Raw genomic sequence first — 20,929 nt, 5'->3', positions numbered from 1 at the left:
AGTGTTTTAGGATGATTCTTTTGGTAATTGACGTCGGTCTCAGTAATTATTCCGGCTGCTTCCAACGCTATTTCAGATTGCAGCTGCAATGTAGAACTGTGATTTCTACCTGAAATATGCACTTTTTTCTAACAAAAACTATCCTATACCATGAATATGTTATCAGACTGTCATCTGAAGAGGTTTTTTCTTGGTTAGTGGCTATCAATATCTTAGTTTAGCCGAATTGGTGATAGCACCTGAAGTAGTAAGAAACTGATGGAGTTAGAAAAGTGGTGTATTTTGCTAACGTGTTTAGCTAATAGATATACATATTTTGTCTTCCCTGTAAAACATTTTAAAAATCTGAAATGGTGGCTTTATTCACAAGATCTGTATCTTTCATCTGGTGTCTTGGACTTGTGATTTAATGATATTTAGATGCTACTATCTACTTGTGAAGCTATGCTAGCTATGCTAATCAGTGTGTGGGGGGGGTGGGGGGTGATCCCGGACCCGGGGTAGAGGCTCGTTAGAGGTTAAAAAAAAAAATCTGATGGGACGAATGACTGATTTACAGTTCATGAGGGTTGTCTATTCACCTATATGAAGTTTTGGAAAGATTTGAAATTTTTAACCCTTCGAAACAGCCCATTTGACACCAATTATGGCTAAAAATAAACACATATCATCACTGGAGTAGGCTTTTATAGAATCCTGAGTTTTAAGTCTGTATGTTAAAAATTGACTGATTTACATAGGGTTGAATGCACTATTTCTCTCAAACTGCAGGTTGGGTATGGCAAACACTTTTAGGGTGATTTTAACCACTTCCGGTTGCTCCAGGAAGCTTAGAATCGACACAGGTAGACCTCATAGTGGCCTGATGGATTGTCTTTGAAGACAGGTTCATGAGGCATTCATAATCAACATAGGCTTCAGGTTGAATTTAGAGGAGCACTCAATGTATTCCTATGGGGAGACATGTCATTGTAAACTGTTTGATGTAAACACCTTATTTTAACTGTGAAGGGTTAATGCCACACGGTCAATGTTAGGCTTGCACAGATCGGGAGGACCATAGGAACGTTCCTGAGGTCAAATTGTGCTTCTAACCTTAACGGTTCTCTCTCTGTCTCCCAAAAGCAAATAAAATTGAAATTGAGGTCAAAGGGTCATTTGGGTCCGTCTTCTTGTAACGGTCGCTGCGCTCAGACCGAGCGAGCTACGGTCAAGCGGGGCATCTCGTTGAACTCGACACGGCCTGGAGATAATGGTAATGCCATTGCAGGCGTTGTGTGTCTTTAAGCACCGTACTTTTTCACTCCATCCCTGCTGTGTGTGTGTGTGAGAACTTTTCTTTGACATCTTTTGGGAGAAATGACTGATTTACACTTCATGAGGGTTGTCTAATCACACAAATGAAGTTTTGAAAAGTTCTGACCATTTAACCCTTCAATACTGCATCTATGACACCAACTTAAGGCACTTCCGGTTGTCACAGGAAGCTATAAATAAAAACATATCTTGAATGGAGTATGCTGTTACAGAATCCTGAGTTTTAAGTCTGTATGTTAAAAATTGACTGATCTACACAGGTTTGAATGCAGTGATTTTCACAATTGCAGGCTATGTAAATCAAAACACTTTTAGGGTGAATTTAATCACTTCCGGTTGCTCCAGGAAGCTTAGAATCGACACAGGTAGACCTCACGGTGGCCTGATGGACTGACATCAAAGACAGGTTCATAAGACATTCATAACCCACATAGGCTTCAGGTTGAATTTAGAGGTGCAGTCAATGTATTCCAATGGGGAGACATGTCATTGTAAACTGTTTGATGTAAACACCTTATTTTAACTGTTAAGGGTTAATGCCACAGGGTCAATGTTAGGCTTGCACAGATCGGGAGGACCTTAAGAACATTCCTGAGGTCAAATTGTGCTTCTAACCTTAACGGTTCTCTCTCTGTCTCCCAAAAGCAAATAAAATTGAAATTGAGGTCAAAGGTCATTTGGGTCCGTCTTCTTGTAATGGTCGCTGCGCTCAGACCGAGCGAGCTACGGTCAAGCGGGGCATCTCGTTGAACTCGGCACGGCCTAGAGATAATAGGAATGCCATTGCAGGCTTTGTGTGTCTTCAAGCACCGTACTTTTTCACTCCATCCTTGCTTCTTGTGTGTGTGTGTTTGTGTGAGAGAGCTTTTCTTTGACATCTGTTGGGAGAAATTACTGATTACAGTTCATGAGGGTTGTCTAATCACACAAGTGAAGTTTTGAAAAGATCTGACCTTTATTACCCTTCAAACCTGACCCTATGGCACCATTTTAAGGTACTTCAGGTTGACATAGGAAGCTGAAAGTGAACACATACCCTCCTTGGGGTAGGCTCTTATAACATATTGAGTTTTAAGTCTTTATGTTAAGAACTGACTTATTTAAAGAGGGTTAAATGAGTGTGTGTTATTTCATAAAATCACATAAAATCACAGAATTCTCGCAGAGCTTCGAGACCCACTTAAAAAATGTGCGTCTGAACACACTGCAACTGGATCTGTGAGTTTTTTGGTTAACAAATTCCTCTTTGTGAACATGACCAAATGGTCAATGTACGATTTCTCTTAAATTACGATAGATAAATGGCTGGTTCTTTTTTTCCTGACACCGTATGCTTATGTACTTTGACGTGAAGTGGTCAAATTAGCACCCTACTTTGGGTTTTGACCTTTAATCCCAGAAAAATGGCCATAACTCAAAAAGCGCTGAGGCCTCGACGCCATCTTGTTCGGGGCCAACTGCCCATTACTCCAAACCTACGCTCGCCAAGTTTCGTCTTCGAAATATTTTCCGTTTCGGAGAAAAGGCTGTGCGCGTTTGCCACGTGCTCGTGCGCTTGCAATATGATTTATTTTCCCTCTTGTGGGAATTTTCGAGAATGCGGAAAAATGTCCTAAATTTGTTATTTTATAAAACGGAAACCGAACGTCCGAGACATTTTCTTCGATGACTTCCCGAAAGATCTCTCCCCCGCCTACGGCCCGACGCCGTCTGCGATTTTTAGAAACGTCGGCGAACGTCTAGTAAGGGACCGTACATTTGCAATGGGACTTTTTTCACTAACCATACGGCTCCCGTAAAATAGTTCCCTTATGTTGGGGTTAGATTCCATACAGATTGTTGGGCTTAGATTCCATACAGATTGTTGGGGTTAGATTCCATACAGATTTTTGGGGTTAGATTCCATACAGATTGTTGGGGTTAGATTCCATACAGATTGTTGGGGTTAGATTCCATACAGATTGTTGGGGTTAGATTCCATACAGATTGTTGGGGTTAGATTCCATACAGATTGTTGGGGTTAGATTCCATACAGATTGTTGGGGTTAGATTCCATACAGATTGTTGGGGTTAGATTCCATACAGAATGTTGGGGTTAGATTCCATACAGATTGTTGGGGTTAGATTTTATACAGATTGTTGGGGTTTAGATTCCATACAGATTGTTGGGCTTAGATTCCATACAGATTGTTGGGGTTAGATTCCATACAGATTGTTGGGGTTAGATTCCATACAGATTGTTGGGCTTAGATTCCATACAGATTGTTGGGGTTAGATTCCATACAGATTTTTGGGGTTAGATTCCATACAGATTGTTGGGGTTAGATTCCATACAGATTGTTGGGGTTAGATTCCATACAGATTGTTGGGGTTAGATTCCATACAGATTGTTGGGGTTAGATTCCATACAGATTGTTGGGGTTAGATTCCATACAGATTGTTGGGGTTAGATTCCATACAGATTGTTGGGGTTAGATTCCATACAGAATGTTGGGGTTAGATTCCATACAGATTGTTGGGGTTAGATTTTATACAGATTGTTGGGGTTTAGATTCCATACAGATTGTTGGGCTTAGATTCCATACAGATTGTTGGGGTTAGATTCCATACAGATTGTTGGGGTTAGATTCCATACAGATTGTTGGGGTTAGATTCCATACAGATTGTTGGGGTTAGATTCCATACAGATTGTTGGGGTTAGATTCCATACAGATTGTTGGGGTTAGATTCCATACAGATTGTTGGGGTTAGATTCCATACAGATTGTTGGGGTTAGATTCCATACAGATTGTTGGGGTTAGATTCCATACAGAATGTTGGGGTTAGATTCCATACAGATTGTTGGGGTTAGATTCCATACAGATTGTTGGGGTTAGATTTCCATACAGATTGTTGGGGTTAGATTCCATACAGATTGTTGGGGTTAGATTCCATACAGAATGTTGGGGTTAGATTCCATACAGATTGTTGGGGTTAGATTCCATACAGATTGTTGGGGTTAGATTTCCATACAGATTGTTGGGGTTAGATTCCATACAGATTGTTGGGGTTAGATTCCATACAGATTGTTGGGGTTAGATTTTATACAGATTGTTGGGGTTTAGATTCCATACAGATTGTTGGGCTTAGATTCCATACAGATTGTTGGGGTTAGATTCCATACAGATTGTTGGGGTTAGATTCCATACAGATTGTTGGGGTTAGATTCCATACAGATTGTTGGGGTTAGATTCCATACAGATTGTTGGGGTTAGATTCCATACAGATTGTTGGGGTTAGATTCCATACAGATTGTTGGGGTTAGATTCCATACAGATTGTTGGGGTTAGATTCCATACAGATTTTTGGGGTTAGATTCCATACAGATTGTTGGGGTTAGATTCCATACAGATTGTTGGGGTTAGATTCCATACAGATTGTTGGGGTTAGATTCCATACAGATTGTCGGGGTTAGATTCCATACAGATTGTTGGGGTTAGATTCCATACAGAATGTTGGGGTTAGATTCCATACAGATTGTTAGGGTTAGATTCCATACAGATTGTTGGGGTTAGATTCCATACAGATTGTTGGGGTTAGATTCCATACAGATTGTTGGGGTTAGATTCCATACAGATTGTTGGGGTTAGATTCCATACAGATTGTTGGGGTTAGATTCCATACAAATTGTTGGGGTTAGATTCCAAACAGATTGTTGGGGTTAGATTCCATACAGATTGTTGGGGTTAGATTCCATACAGATTGTTGGGGTTAGATTCCATACAGATTGTTGGGGTTAGATTCCATACAGATTGTTGGGGTTAGATTCCATACAGATTGTTGGGGTTAGATTCCATACAGATTGTTGGGGTTAGATTCCATACAGATTGTTGGGGTTAGATTCCATACAGATTGTTGGGGTTAGATTCCATACAGATTGAGTCTGCCTTGATGTCAGCATTGCACATTCTTCTCTCACATCCTTCTCTATGTAGTTATTTAGTTGGGATTGTTAGTTTAATCTCAACACTCTCTGCAGATACAGCTGCAACCTGGTAGAGTTAATACAGAGAGATGTTCAAGTACTGTATTGTACTCAACCTTTATTTAATGTCATTTATAATGTCATCTCTTTCCAAAGGTGCCAAAGGAACAACAAGGTTTTGGTCGACAATAGAGGTGGATGCTGTTGAAGATTCCTTGATGAATTTTATCCGAATGGGAAAAACGCCTGGAAAACAAGACTGTGAGAAATGCATTGCTGCTTCTAGTGCTAGTAAACAGGGACTGGAGAGCAGGACAGGTCTATGTAGACAACAGAATAGTACAGGTCTATAAACACAACAGACTAGTACAGGTCTATGTACACAACAGAATAGTTGCAGATCAGAGAAAATAAGTGTATAAGATGCTTCTATCTTGGTGTACCTCTGAGGATTTAATGGGACTTACTTCACTTAAGCTCATAGGCAGTTGATGAATGTCCTCCATCTCACTCTGTTCAGGGGAAGTTTTCCCAGGTGGTTCACTTTTGTAGTGACTAAGGTCTCAAGAATACAAAGCCTGCTGACTTTGAGTGTTACAGAAAAATAAAATACATTTTTCTAAACTATTAATCTGTTACTTGGATATAATGAATCCATTACTGAAATGGTTGTTGCAGTTTAAATACTTTACAGAAGAACTACACTACAGTAGAACTACACTACAGAACTACACTACAGTAGAACTACACTACAGAACTACACTACAGTAGAACTACACTACAGAACTACACTACAGAAGAACTACACTACAAAATAACTACAGAATAACTACACTACAGCAGAACTACACTACAGCAGAACTACACTACAGTAGAACTACACTACAGTAGTACTACACTACAGTAGAACTACACTACAGAATAACTACACTACAGAGATACACTACAGCAGAACTACACTACAGTAGAACTACACTACAGTAGAACTACACTACAGTGGAACTACACTACAGTAGAACTACACTACAGAGCTACACTACAGAATAACTACACTACAGCAGAACTACACTACAGCAGAACTACACTACAGTAGAACTACACTACAGTAGTACTACACTACAGTAGAACTACACTACAGAATAACTACACTACAGAGATACACTACAGCAGAACTACACTACAGTAGAACTACACTACAGAACTACACTACAGTAGAACTACACTACAGAACTACACTACAGTAGAACTACACTACAGAACTACACTACAGAAGAACTACACTACAAAATAACTACAGAATAACTACACTACAGCAGAACTACACTACGGCAGAACTACACTACAGTAGAACTACACTACAGTAGTACTACACTACAGTAGAACTACACTACAGAATAACTACACTACAGAGATACACTACAGCAGAACTACACTACAGTAGAACTACACTACAGTAGAACTACACTACAGTGGAACTACACTACAGTAGAACTACACTACAGAGCTACACTACAGAATAACTACACTACAGTATAACTACACTACAGTAGAACTACACTACAGAAGAACTACACTACAGAAGAACTACACCACAGTAGAACTACACCACAGTAGACCTACACTACAGAACTACACTATAGAACTACACTACAGAACTACACTATAGAACTACACCACAGTAGAACTACGCTACAGAACTACACTACAGAACTACACTATAGAACTACACCACAGTAGAACTACACTACAGAACTACACTACAGAACTACACTATAGAACTACACCACAGTAGAACTACACTACAGTAGAACTACACTACAGTAGAACTACACTACAGAAGAACTACACTACAGTAGAACTACACCGTAGAACTACACTACAGAATAACTACACTACAGTAGAACTACACTACAGTAGAACTACACCACAGAAGAACTACACCACAGTAGAACTACACCACAGTAGAACTACACTACAGTAGAACTACACTCTAGTAGAACTACACTACAGTAGAACTACACCGTAGAACTACACTACAGAATAACTACACTACAGTATAACTACACTACAGTAGAACTACACTACAGAAGAACTACACCACAGTAGAACTACACTACAGAATAACTACACTACAGAATAACTACACTACAGAACTACACTACAGTAGAACTATACTACAGTAGAACTACACTACAGAACTACACTATAGAAGAACTACACTACAGTAGAACTACACTACAGAAGAACTACACTACAGAATAACTACACTACATAATAACTACACTACAGAATAACTACACTACAGTAGAACTACACTACAATAGAACTACACTACAGAATAACTACACTACAATAGAACTACACTACAGAATAACTACACTACAGAATAACTACACTACAGTAGAACTACACTACAATAGAACTACACTACAGAAGAACTACACTACAGAATAACTACACTACAGTAGAACTACACTATAGAAGAACTACAGAATAACTAACTGTTGAGTTGCCATCCGTGTTGCATCATCGTGGCATCTACCTGCAATATTTTCAGTCATAAAATAGAATGAATGCATCAAATATCGAGAATTTAAACTTGTTAATTATTTTACGCTTCCATTAGGTACAACGTAGGCAGTTGGATAGCTTTTATAGATTTTATAGGAGGCCTTCTCTCGATGGCTGAGTGGCTGCTGCCAACATACAGACTCAATCTCTAGCCACTTAAATAATTAATAATTCAATGTAATAAATGTATCACTAGTCACTTAAACAATGCCACTTTATATAATGTTTACATACCCTCCATTACTCATCTCATATGTATATACTGTACTCTATACCATCTACTGCATCTTGCCTATGCCGTTCTGCCATCACTCATCCATATATTTATATGCACATATTCGTATTCATTCCTTTACACTTGTGTGTAAAAGGTAGTTGTTGTGAAATTGTTAGATTACTTGTTAGATATTACTGTACGGTCGGAACTAGAAGGACAAGCATTTCACTACACTCGCATTAACATCTGCTAACCATGTGTATGTGACCAATAAAATGTGATTTGATTTGCAATTTACGGTCTCAAGTAGTTGGTCAAATTTCAAGTGAAGTTTTTTCAAGGAGTCAGAAACTTTTGGTGATTTCCTCATAATAGATTCTCATGAGTGTAATTTCTGTGCTTCTATGATGTCTATGTCTAGAAAGCAGGGTCCTCAACAGGTATGTATTTGTGAGGAGTCCTAAAATGGTTACAAATACAAGACTGTGTGTGTGTGTGTGTGTATGTGTATGTGTCTGAGGAGTAATCATCATAAACCCTAAACCCTGGATAGAGGGGCTCAATGAATGTGGAGGTGAATGTGATCAGGTGGGTCAGTGTGTCAGAGGAGGCTCTATAGAAGGACAGAGTGCCGGCTGGCCAGTCCAGATACACTCCTACTCTGTGGGAGCCGGAGGAGGGGACGTCTATGGTAGTGTCATTATTATTGTGCCAGGCAGTGTATCTGTTTTGAGAGCAGAACAGACTCCAGGACTTGTCATTGTGTCCAATCCTACAGTTATCACCCCTTCCTCTCCTGCTGATTCCTTTATATGTCACTCCTATAACAGGTCTTTTCCCACTCCACTCTACCTCCCAGTAACAGCGCCCAGTCAGACCCTCTCTACATAGCACTTGTTCACGGTCCTCAAATCTCTCTGGGTGATCAGGATACGGCTGCTTCTCTCTCCTCCATGTCACCTTTCTGTTCTCCTCAGACAGAGAGAGGTGTCTGTTTACTGTGTTTGGGTCCAGTGTGAGATCACAGACATCTGATGGATGAAACCAGACACAATATTAGAAATCATCATCATTCACATTAGAATGTTAATTCACTTCTCACTAATTCATTTAATGTAGATGTTTCTAGGTATCAAAAGGAGAAGTTAAGGTAACTTGAGACTTGTTGAATGATCATATGTTATACTGTATGGTTATATAAAACACACTTGTTCCCATTAATTACACACACACACACACACACACATGTATGCATGCGTGAACACACACACACACTGGACACACACACATGTATGCATCATGAACACAAACACACATTTCTTATGTTACACAAACACGCCACACACATAGACAAAAATACACATTGTCAAAGCAACTCTTTGTAAACTTTGGTGTCCCTGAATTCTGCTTCTGTAGAACTACAGCTGATATTTAATATGACATAGTAAGTAATGATGGTGGTCTTTGACTTTGACTTAACTTGAATTAAGACTTATTCTTTGTCATATTCTTCACAGCAGTCAACACTCACATTTTCTAAGCCCAGGTTTCATTGTGTACTCTCCACCATGTTCCACACTGTAGCGGTAAGCAGAAGAACAGACAGTCATTGAGGGATACACATGAACTCACACACACACACACACACACACACACACACACACACACACACACACACACACACACACACACACACACACACACACACACACACACACACACACACACACACACACACACACACACACACACACACACACACACACACACACACACACACACACACACACACACACAGTCAGAATATAACTTTGTCCAAGTGGTGGTCAGAATGTTTGTCTTAACTAGCCTGATAAGTCAAACATGTCTGATATGAACATTGACATAAACCCTCTACATACTTGAGTTTCTCCAGTCTGCAGTGTGGATCCTCCAGTCCAGCAGAGAGCAGTCTGACTCCTGAGTCTCCTGGGTGATTGTAGCTCAGGTCCAGCTCTCTCAGGTGTGAGGGGTTTGACCTCAGAGCTGAGACCAGAGAAGCACAGCCTTCCTCTGTGACTAGACAGCGTGACAGCCTGCAAAGAGTAAAATCATATTACAATCGCACTGCTATTCTTGGTGATGAAGAGAGTGGCAGTATATTTTTCCAACATTTTTAGATATATCAGTGTCCTGAAACCTGCTATATCTATTCATAAATAATGAATCGTTATTAGGAATGACAAGTGTTGCTTGTAGAGAGAAAAATGTATAGTACAAATATTTGAGTAGACTGACCAGACCAGTTTAAAAGCAGTACCAGTCAAAAGACAGACAGAGAGGTATCATATTTAGATTGTATTGAGTATACAGTCCACATCATATCTATTTTGACAGTGAAGCTAACATTTTAAATGTGGCTCTTTACTACAACATTTTGGATTTCAGATCAAATGTTTCATATGAGGTGACAGTATATAATGTCACCTTTTATTTGAGGATATTTTAATACATATCATTTGAAGAAGTCATACGTATTCTGACCAATTCACTTATATTGTTTTAAGTAGTCAAAAGTATAGTATTTGGTTGTAAACTCATTGGTTGCATTTGCAGTTTGTTTTGGTTGTGTTTTGCCCAATAGTAACTGAAAGGTGGATGACGACTGGATTAATTTTCTGTCTAAGTAGATACCATGTTTCTAAACACTACTAAATTAATCCTGATGATGCCATGATTAATACAAACCATGAATGAATCATGAACAATTACGAATGAGAAAGTTACAGTGTGTGTGTCCAATGTGTGTGTGTGTGTGTTTCCAGTGTGTGTGTGTGTGTGTGTGTGTGTATGTGTGGCTGTGAGGTGTACCATATTTTATGATATTTCTGTATTGATGCAGGGACCGGTTTGGGTTTTTACTTAACCTTCTATACCGGTATTTGAATGTTTGGTTTGTTAAATGTGACACACCATGTGTAATGTCAATTTTTATAGTTTACCTTGCTACTTGAGTCATCTCCACAGTGACCTAGCCACGCCCCCTGTCACTCAAGGAGCGCATTTGATGCTCCTCAACCACAAAACACCTGTTTTCAGTCTGCCTGGTCAATGCAGTACATGGAACAATGTTGATGACAACAATACTGTTCAGTCTGCTGGTCAATGCAGCACATGGAACAATGTTGATGACAACAATACTGTTCAGTCTGCTGGTCAATGCAGTACATGGAACAATGTTGATGACAACGAGGCTGTTTCCACTTTGCTTCTTAATATAAATCCTCTAGTGTTCTATAATATATATAGATATATATATCACTATTCGTTTGTGTTTCTTATATCAGCAAAATAGCTAGTTTGTCTTTTTTTAGCAAGTTGCCAAAAAACTTGTGAGATTTTAATTGTTAGCCGCTAATGCTAATAGCTAGCTAGCTAATAAATGTACTGAGTCAGAGCAAACGTAGCTGGCTAATACAGCCTGATAATACCAGTGATGGTGTAGACCTAAATCAGCATGTTGTTTGTGCAACAGTATCTTCTAAACCAAAGAGGAATATGTAAAGCAAAAACATGTTAGCTACATGAAGTAGCTAAGAGAAAACATGTTAGCTACATGAAGTAGCTAAGAGAGAACATGTTAGCTACATGAAGTAGATAAGAGATAACATGTTAGCTACATGAAGTAGCCAAGAGAAAACATGTTAGCTACATGAAGTAGCTAAGAGAAAACATGTTAGCTACATGAAGTAGCTAAGAGAAAACATGTTAGCTACATGAAGTAGCTAAGAGAAAACATGTTAGCTACATGAAGTAGCTAAGAGAAAACATGTTAGCTGCATGAAGTAGATAAGAGAAAACATGTTAGCTACATGAAGTATCTAAGAGAAAACATGTTAGCTACATAAAGTAGCTAAGAGAAAACATGTTAGCTACATGAAGTATCCAAGAGAAAACATGTTAGCTACATGAAGTAGCTAAGAGAAAACATGCAATGTAGCCAAAGCTTATAGGGTCCCCTAGGAAACACTTATCAACACTTTAGTTCCTACCCTGTCACAATAACTGGGTAGACTGGTGCCAGCTGTGCCAGACCAGTGGTGCCAGTTGGGTGCCATCCCATTACTGCAGCCACTGCCTAATCTCCGCATTTATCAGAAATCATATCCTTATAAACCAGAGCTCATTTCCTGCAACAACCACAGTTAACATCATCATACATAAGACTATTGGGTTTGTGTGGTTTAAGGTTAGTCAATCATGAGTTTTCCTAGTCCTAGAAGTTGGTCATGCACTTAAGGTAAGTGTGGCCAAGTGTAGACGTTATTAGCTAAAAACGAATTAATGGAAAATCTTGAAGTCTGTACACTATCATTGCTCAAGAAGGACTGAAGACAAGGAGACGAAGCCACTTTAGACTATTCAGATGTTGCCCAAGACTTCCAAAGAAGTTGGGCTCACATGCTGACTACACCGCTCACATTGCGCAAGAGGTGCAAAATAAATGTGCACATACATGTTATTCAATCATTTTATGTAACCTGCTAGCGTGTCAACAAGTGTATGCGTAGCCAGGCGCTAAAATCGAACTTGGTTCTATTTTTGATGCTTGACACGCTGCAAGTCCCGCCTCTCCCATCTCCTCATTGGTTTTAGGAGCACATACCCACATCAGTGATTGAAAGATGAACTGAGGTCCACACTCCAGTCCAGTTGGTGGTGGTAATGCACCTTAAAGTTGGTTGCCAACCGCCATATAAAGTCCACAGAAGAAGAAGAAGACTACTACTGAAGGAGAAGCGGTTAAATGAAATGTCCTTACACCCTAACCCCTACCCCCTACCTCCTACTCCTTACACCCTAACCCCTACCCCCTACCTCCTACTCCTTACACCCTAACCCCTACCCCCTACCTCCTACTCCTTACACCCTAACCCCTACCCCCTACCTCCTACTCCTTACACCCTAACCCCTACCCCCTACCTCCTACTCCTTACACCCTAACCCCAACCCCCTACCTCCTACTCCTTACACCCTGACCCCTACCCCCTACCTCCTACTCCTTACACCCTGACCCCTACCCCCTACCTCCTACTCCTTACACCCTAACCCCTACCCCCTACCTCCTACTCCTTACACCCTAACCCCAACCCCCTACCTCCTACTCCTTACACCCTGACCCCTACCCCCTACCTCCTACTCCTTACACCCTGACCCCTACCCCCTACCTCCTACTCCTTACACCCTAACCCCTACCCCCTACCTCCTACTCCTTACACCCTAACCCCTACCCCCTACCTCCTACTCCTTACACCCTAACCCCTACCCCCTACCTCCTACTCCTTACACCCTAACCCCTACCCCCTACCTCCTACTCCTTACACCCTAACCCCTACCCCCTACCTCCTACTCCTTGCACCCTAACCCCTACCCCCTACCTCCTACCTTTAATCTGTGGATTATTTGTCGGTGTAGAGAACACACAATGTTTTCTCAAAATTGTTCAAAAATCTATAAAGATCCAGAAAAAAAAAGACATTGTACATTTCAGGTAAAATAACAACCCAATGTTTATATCCCAGGACAAATTAGCAGCAACAGCAAGCTAGCTAGCTAAATGTCCATGAATGTTTCATGAGTTTTGAACTGTTCCCAGAATTAAAGACACACTCGGAGACTAGGGTCTGGATAATTACTGCTCTCTTGTGGAGTGTGTTTGTGTGTGCGTGTGTGCGTGTGTGCGTGTGTGTGTGTGTGTGTGTGTGTGTGTGTGTGTGTGTGTGTGTGTGTGTGTGTGTGTGTGTGTGTGTGTGTGTGTGTGTGTGTGTGTGTGTGTGTGTGTGTGTGTGGGATGGGGCACGCGCATACACAGACACACTCAGACACTTTATCTCTCGCAAACACAAACACACTCTTGCATATGCACCGCACCCACATAGGCTCCTCCCCTCTCATTACATTACTCATATACACAAACACTCATTACATTACTCATATACACAAACACTCATTACATTACTCATATACACAAACACTCATTACATTACTCATATACACAAACACTCATTACATTACTCATATACACAAACACTCATTACATTACTCATATACACAAACACTCATTACATTACTCATATACACAAACACTCATTACATTACTCATATACACAAACACTCATTACATTACTCATATACACAAACACTCATTACATTACTCATATACACAAACACTCATTACATTACTCATATACACAAACACTCATTACATTACTCATATACACAAACACTCATTACATTACTCATATACACAAACACTCATTACATTACTCATATACACAAACACTCATTACATTACTCATATACACAAACACTCATTACATTACTCATATACACAAACACTCATTACATTACTCATATACACAAACACTCATTACATTACTCATATACACAAACACTCATTACATTACTCATATACACAAACACTCATTACATTACTCATATACACAAACACTCATTACATTACTCATATACACAAACACTCATTACATTACTCATATACACAAACACTCATTACATTACTCATATACACACCTCCTCAAATTGCACATTCACTTTTCAGCTTCAACTTCCCTGTTATGCAAAACAAAACTATTAGTCAGTACAAACACATTTCCACAAACCAACATGTCATTTGACAATGCACCTCAATTGTGCTGAATCCTGTTTGCTGGAAAGCACCTACTGTAGGCTTATCGCTCGTGTGTCAGTGACTGTATATGTTAATGGTCAAAGCTGATCACGTGACAACATTCCTATGTGAAGTCGAAAAGCACATTGAAGCCAAATGATGTCTGTTTAATATGGTAAATGTTAAGACATAGTCTGTTAAGACTTAAAATGCGCAGTTTGAGCTACACCAGGAAGTGACGTTGCAGGCTAGCTCAGCGCTGCCCCCTCTCATTGACAGACTCAAGTTGACGACCGACCGGGGTACTGCAGGCTGCCATTTTAGAATAATTGAGTTTATTAGAAGCAATTATTGGTACCATGATTGTCTTCCAAAATGTATTTTATTTAGTCGACGATTGACCATGAAGAGCGTCATTTTTCCATTCACTATAAAGGTGGATCCTGTTTCTGCTTACAATGCTTTACTGCGTTCGTCCTTAAACATCCGTGGCTTCAAAGAGAGGGGGCAGTCATTCTCCCCTGGTGTTTTTACATCCCGCCTGCCCTATAGTAAACCCTCCTGCTCTCTGTCTCCCAGGCATGGCCAGTTGACTCGGATCCATTTCCTCTCATCTCCTCTCGTTTATTGCAAATTGCACTTTTGCTCCAAACAAATTCATTTTTCACCGTAAAGTGGGAGTGGTGGTGGATGGTTATCTATTCTGGTCTTGGTCGGCCTCTGATACAGCAGATCTATGTTACTTTATTTCTTTTTTTCCCCTCTAACCTTCACTCTATTTTTCTCGCCCTCTCTTTTTTCTCTCCCACTCTCATTCACACACACACACACTCTCCCCCTCTGTCCCATCTCTCTCGCGTTTTTCTCTCTCTCTCTGTCTCTCACACAAACTCTCACATCGCCCCTGACCCTGTTTCAAGGAGACCCCCTAGCAGCTGAACAAATGGAGAGAGGCAGAGGGACTGAGGGAGCACCATATGCCGTAGGCCTCGTTAAGGGATACTTGATAGGGGACACTCGTTGGGGACACTCGTTAGGGACAGCCAGTTAGCCAGGTCAATCTGTGACCGTGTGAGGAAGCAAAGCCATGGAGATGGAAATGTGGACATGGTGGGCATGTTTGTTGTGGGGGGGGGGGTGCTCATACCTTCTCTTATCAGTCTGCCCTAGGATAATTTCATTCCCCACTTCCTACCTTCCTTGACTCCACCACTACGCACCGTCCCCCCTCCCCTCTATACCTCTCTATCTGCCTCCAGGGAAAGGTATTGATCCCTCCATCCAGGATGCCTGTGCAGAAATGTGATGCAAGGATAACAGGCCTAATGGCATTATTCAGGAGTCACCATGGCCCCTTTTTCTCACCACAAACACACACGCACGAGATGGAGAGGTCCTTAAATCGCACACGCGCACACACACACACACACCACTGAGACTCGTAGGCTCTGTGTTGGCCTTGTCAATGTGAACGTAACTTCGGGGTGTCAATAAGCATTTGGCTGTACGGTCACAGTGTGTGTGTTTTTTTAGGAGGTCTTTGTTTACTTGTATGTTTTTGACAGATGTGTGCTTGTGTCCATGTGAGTGAGAGAGAGAGAGTGCAGGTGCGGACAATTTAGCTGGACAGGCTGCAGACTCTGTACAGTGGGGCAAAAAAGTATTTAGTCAGCCACCAATTGTGCAAGTTCTCCCACTTAAAAAGATGAGAGAGGCCTGTAATTTTCATCATAGGTACACTTCAACTATGACAGACAAAATGAGAAAAAAAAATCCAGAAAATCACATTGTAGGATTTTTAATGAATTTATTTGCAAATGATGGTGGAAAATAAGTATTTGGTCACCTACAAACAAGCAAGATTTCTGGCTCTCACAGACCTGTAACTTCTTCTTTAAGAGGCTCCTCTGTCCTCCACTCGTTACCTGTATTAATGGCACCTGTTTGAACTTGTTATCAGTATAAAAGACACCTGTCCACAACCTCAAACAGTCACACTCCAAACTCCACTATGGCCAAGACCAGAGAGCTGTCAAAGGACACCAGAAACAAAATTGTAGACCTGCACCAGGCTGGGAAGACTGAATCTGCAATAGGTAAGCAGCTTGGTTTGAAGAAATCAACTGTGGGAGCAATTATTAGGAAATGGAAGACATACAAGACCAGTGATAATCTCCCTCGATCTGGGGCTCCACGCAAGATCTCACCCCGTGGGGTCAAAATGATCACAAGAACGGTGAGCATAAATCCCAGAACCACACAGGGGGACCTAGTGAATGACCTGCAGAGAGCTGGGACCAAAGTAACAAAGCCTACCATCAGTAACACACTACGCCGCCAGGGACTCATATCCTGCAGTGCCAGACGTGTCCCCCTGCTTAAGCCAGTACATGTCCAGGCCCGTCTGAAGTTTGCTTCAGAGCATTTGGATGATCCAGAAGAAGATTGGGAGAATGTCATATGGTCAGATGAAACCAAAATAGAACTTTTTGGTAAAAACTCAACTCGTCGTGTTTGGAGGACAAAGAATGCTGAGTTGCATCCAAAGAACACCATACCTACTGTGAAGCATGGGGGTGGAAACATCATGCTTTGGGGCTGTTTTTCTGCAAAGGAACCAGGATGACTGATCCGTGTAAAGGACAGAATGAATGGGGCCATTTATCGTGAGATTTTGAGTGAAAACCTCCTTCCATCAGCAAGGGCATTGAAGATGAAACGTGGCTGGGTCTTTCAACATGACAATGATCCCAAACACACCGCCCGGGCAACGAAGGAGTGGCTTCGTAGGAAGCATTTCAAGATCCTGGAGTGGCCTAGCCAGTCTCCAGATCTCAACCCCATAGAAAATCTTTGGAGGGAGATGAAAGTCCGTGTTGCCCAGCAGCAGCCCCAAAACATCACTGCTCTAGAGGAGATCTGCATGGAGGAATGGGCCAAAATACCAGCAACAGTGTGTGAAAACCTTGTGAAGACTTACAGAAAACGTTTGACCTCTGTCATTGCCAACAAAGGGTATATAACAAAGTATTGAGATAAACTTTTGTTATTGACCAAATACTTATTTTCCACCATAATTTGCAAATAAATTCATTAAAAATCCTACATTGTGATTTTCTGGATTTGTTTTTCTCATTTTGTCTGTCATAGTTGAAGTGTACCTATGATGAAAATTACAGGCCTCTCTCATCTTTTTAAGTGGGAGAACTTGCACAATTGGTGGCTGACTAAATACTTTTTTGCCCCACTGTATATATTGTTATTTCACTGCTGCTCTTTAATTACTTGTTACTTTTATCTCTTATTCTTATCCGTATTTTTTAAACTGCACTGTTGGTTAGGGGCTTGTAAGTAAGCATTTCACAGTAAGGTCTACACTGGTTGGTTAAGGGCCTGTAAGTAAGCATTTCACAGTAAGGTCTACACCGGTTGTATTCGGCAAATGTGACTAATAACATTTGATTTGAAAAGAAGATCATCTCAGCACAGTATAAAATGTCGACATTGTCCCCCAGCAGCAACAGTCCTTAATGCTGTCAATGCTTTAGAGAGTCTAAACTCGGCTGTTGAGCCCATGTTTCATCATATCCGGGGCCGCAGCGAGAAGTGAAAAGTGTCCCTATAAGACACTATCATTCTTCGACACTTTCATCTCATACCTCTACTTTTATCCCTGCTTTTCTTCCCTGTCCACAACTTTGTAGAATGCTGGTGTTGTAAAAAAAAACTTTACAACAAAACTGAGGCATTAATTCATTTCTGTCTAGTTGCATGCTGACACACACACGCACTGCAAGTTGTAAGTAAGGAAGATAAGAGCTAGCATAGGGGTTCATAGATTCATGTATACACACGACCAGGCACAGACACACATACACACTCTATACGTACTGTGCGTGCAGCCACCAACCAATAACGCAACAGACACACTTACATTATATGCACAAACACCAGCACTCTTTCTCTCTCACTCACTCTCTGAATACCCAGCATCGAGCATATGCCATCTTCCTTTCTGGAGGTGTGGATGTCTGTCTCAGTGTGAACCATTCCTGAAAGGCTGCGGATCCGGAGGTAACCGCCCACATCCCGGTTACCAACCCACCCTGTTCCCAATCACGTTTGGCGCATATGTTTCTTTACCTCTAATTTATGCACGCCTTTTTGCAGTCCTCCAGTCACATCGCTCACTGTCAGTCGGGAAGTTTTACCGTGAAACGTCCATGCAGCATCTGCATGCCAACCATTTCATCTCAATCAGTTTCAGGGGGGTATGCAAGATCTTTTTGAGTTATGTAGCCTATAGTGTATTGAATTAATTTGAATGCGTTTTAGAGCAGATGGTTTTAACAAACTATAGTATACCTGTGTTTTGTTTCAATCAAAGCACATGCAGTTTGGGACTGTATCAACAGTGGACTAATGAAACAAATGTCAAAAGATAGTTTTTGAGCGGAATTTTCCTTTTAAGGTCTCAAAATAGCCTAGAACCCTCAAATTCAACTCTGGACTTTGAAGTCAGTTCCACTGCTTTTTTTTCCTGGTTCCGGGTCTGATTTAGACCTGGGACACCAGGTGTGTGCAATGAATTATCAGGTAGAACAAAAAAAAACAGCAGGCTCCAAACCTCGTTTTTGCAACTAGATTCACTAGTTGCAAAAACATCAAGTGACTTTGCATAGCCACATCGTTTCAACAGAAATACTCATCATAAATATAGATGATAATACAAGTTATACACATGGAATTATAGATATACCTCTCCTTAATGCAACCGCTGTGTCAGATTTCAAAAAAACTTTACGGAAAAATAAACCATGCAATAATCTGAGACGGAGCTCAGATGAATAGCCAAATTAGCCGCCATGTTGGGGTCAACAGAAACCAGAAAATACATGATAAATGTTTCCTTACCTTTGATCAATTCATCAGAATGCAGTCCTAGGAATCCCAGGTCCACAATAAATGCTTGATTTGTTCGTTAATGTCCGTTATTTATGTCAAATTAGCTACTTTTGAATTGTTTACCAAAGACCCTAACCAAAGTCTCAAAGCGCGACCACTATAACGTGACGAAATGTCCAAACGTTCCGTTACAGTCAGTAGAAACATGGCAAACGATGTACTGAATCAATCTTTAGAATGTTGTTAGCATACATCGTGAATAACGTTCCAACCGGAGAATTACATCGACTTCAATTGAGAGATGGAACGGAGCTCACTCTCACGTGAACGCGCCAGTTCAATGCGTGGGCACCTCATGGCAGTGATTACTAATTTCTGTCTCCTTCGACCCCCCTTCAAATTAGAGTCATCAGACTAAGTTCTATTGACTGCTGACATCTAGTGGAAGCCGTAGGAAGTGAAAACCCATCCATATCTCTCTGTATTTTCAATGAGAGCTTGGTTGAAAATATGGCACCCCCAGAAAAAATCAAAACAGGAAGTGGAACTTCTCAGGTTTTTTGCCTGCCATATGAGTTCTGTTAATCTCACAGACATAATTCAAACTGTTTTCGAAACGTTAGAGTGTTTTCTATACAATACTAATAATAATATGCATATATTAGTAACTGGGACTGAGGAGCAGGCCGTTTACTCTGGGCACCTTTCATCCACGCTACTCAATACTGCCCCTGCAGCCATAAGAAGTTAAAGAAGCAATAAAACTGTCCTTCTTTAGACTAGTTTAGTATCTGGACCATCCGCATTTGTGAGTTCGATTACAGGCTCAAAAAAGCCTGAATCAAAGACTTTCTTTTGAAACTCGTCAGTCTATTCTTGTTCTGAGAAATGGAGGCTATTCCATGTGAGAAATTGACAATGAAAGCTTCAGAAGAAAGTTCTTTGTTTCTGGCCATTTTGAGCCTGTAAACGAACCCACAAATGCTGATGCTCCAGATACAAAATTAGTTAAAGAAGTCCAGTTTTATTGCTTTTTATTGATATCCCATGAAAAAAATCTGCTGTTTCAGCCGTTTCCAGCTGCAATAGTAGTTTACATAAACATACTGTAAAAATCATATTTTTTAAATACTTTTTTCTACATTGTAGAATAATAGTGAAGACAAGAAAACTATGAAATAACACATGGAATCATGTACTAACCAAAAAATTGTTAAACAAATCAAAATATATTTTATATTTGAGATTCTTCAAAGTATCCACCCTTTGTCTTGATGGCAGCTTTAAA

At 40.6% G+C, this 20,929-nt stretch overlaps 1 protein-coding gene and 1 long non-coding RNA gene across 3 annotated transcripts in view; one reads left to right on the top strand and one right to left on the bottom strand.

The window, feature by feature from the left end:
* Nucleotides 1–20,929, top strand: part of LOC139569930 (uncharacterized) — an 823,452-nt gene that overhangs the window by 591,012 nt on the left and 211,511 nt on the right. The window lies entirely within an intron of this gene.
* LOC139539812 (stonustoxin subunit beta-like) lies at nt 8,487–11,067 on the bottom strand. The gene is made up of 4 exons (XM_071343127.1): nt 11,051–11,067; nt 9,971–10,144; nt 9,601–9,647; nt 8,487–9,100 (listed from the first exon to the last, which is right to left on the bottom strand). The coding sequence occupies exons 1-4, from the start codon at nt 11,065–11,067 to the stop codon at nt 8,487–8,489; spliced, it is 852 nt and encodes a 283-aa protein (XP_071199228.1).

Source organism: Salvelinus alpinus, chromosome 1 (assembly GCF_045679555.1).
Source record: "Salvelinus alpinus chromosome 1, SLU_Salpinus.1, whole genome shotgun sequence".
In the NCBI taxonomy this organism is placed as follows: Eukaryota; Metazoa; Chordata; class Actinopteri; order Salmoniformes; family Salmonidae; genus Salvelinus; species Salvelinus alpinus.
The sequence above is the reverse complement of the archived record's forward strand: the minus strand, read 5'-3'. Positions and strand labels throughout refer to the sequence as shown.

Excerpts from the sequence above, each read along its gene's own strand:
- LOC139539812 (XM_071343127.1), bottom strand. Across the intron at positions 9,648-9,970 it reads TGCAGACTGGAGAAACTCAA|TGTGGAACATGGTGGAGAGT; the intron begins GTATGTAGAGGG and ends TTACCGCTACAG. Across the intron at positions 9,101-9,600 it reads GAAACCTGGGCTTAGAAAAT|ATGTCTGTGATCTCACACTG; the intron begins GTGAGTGTTGAC and ends TTCATCCATCAG.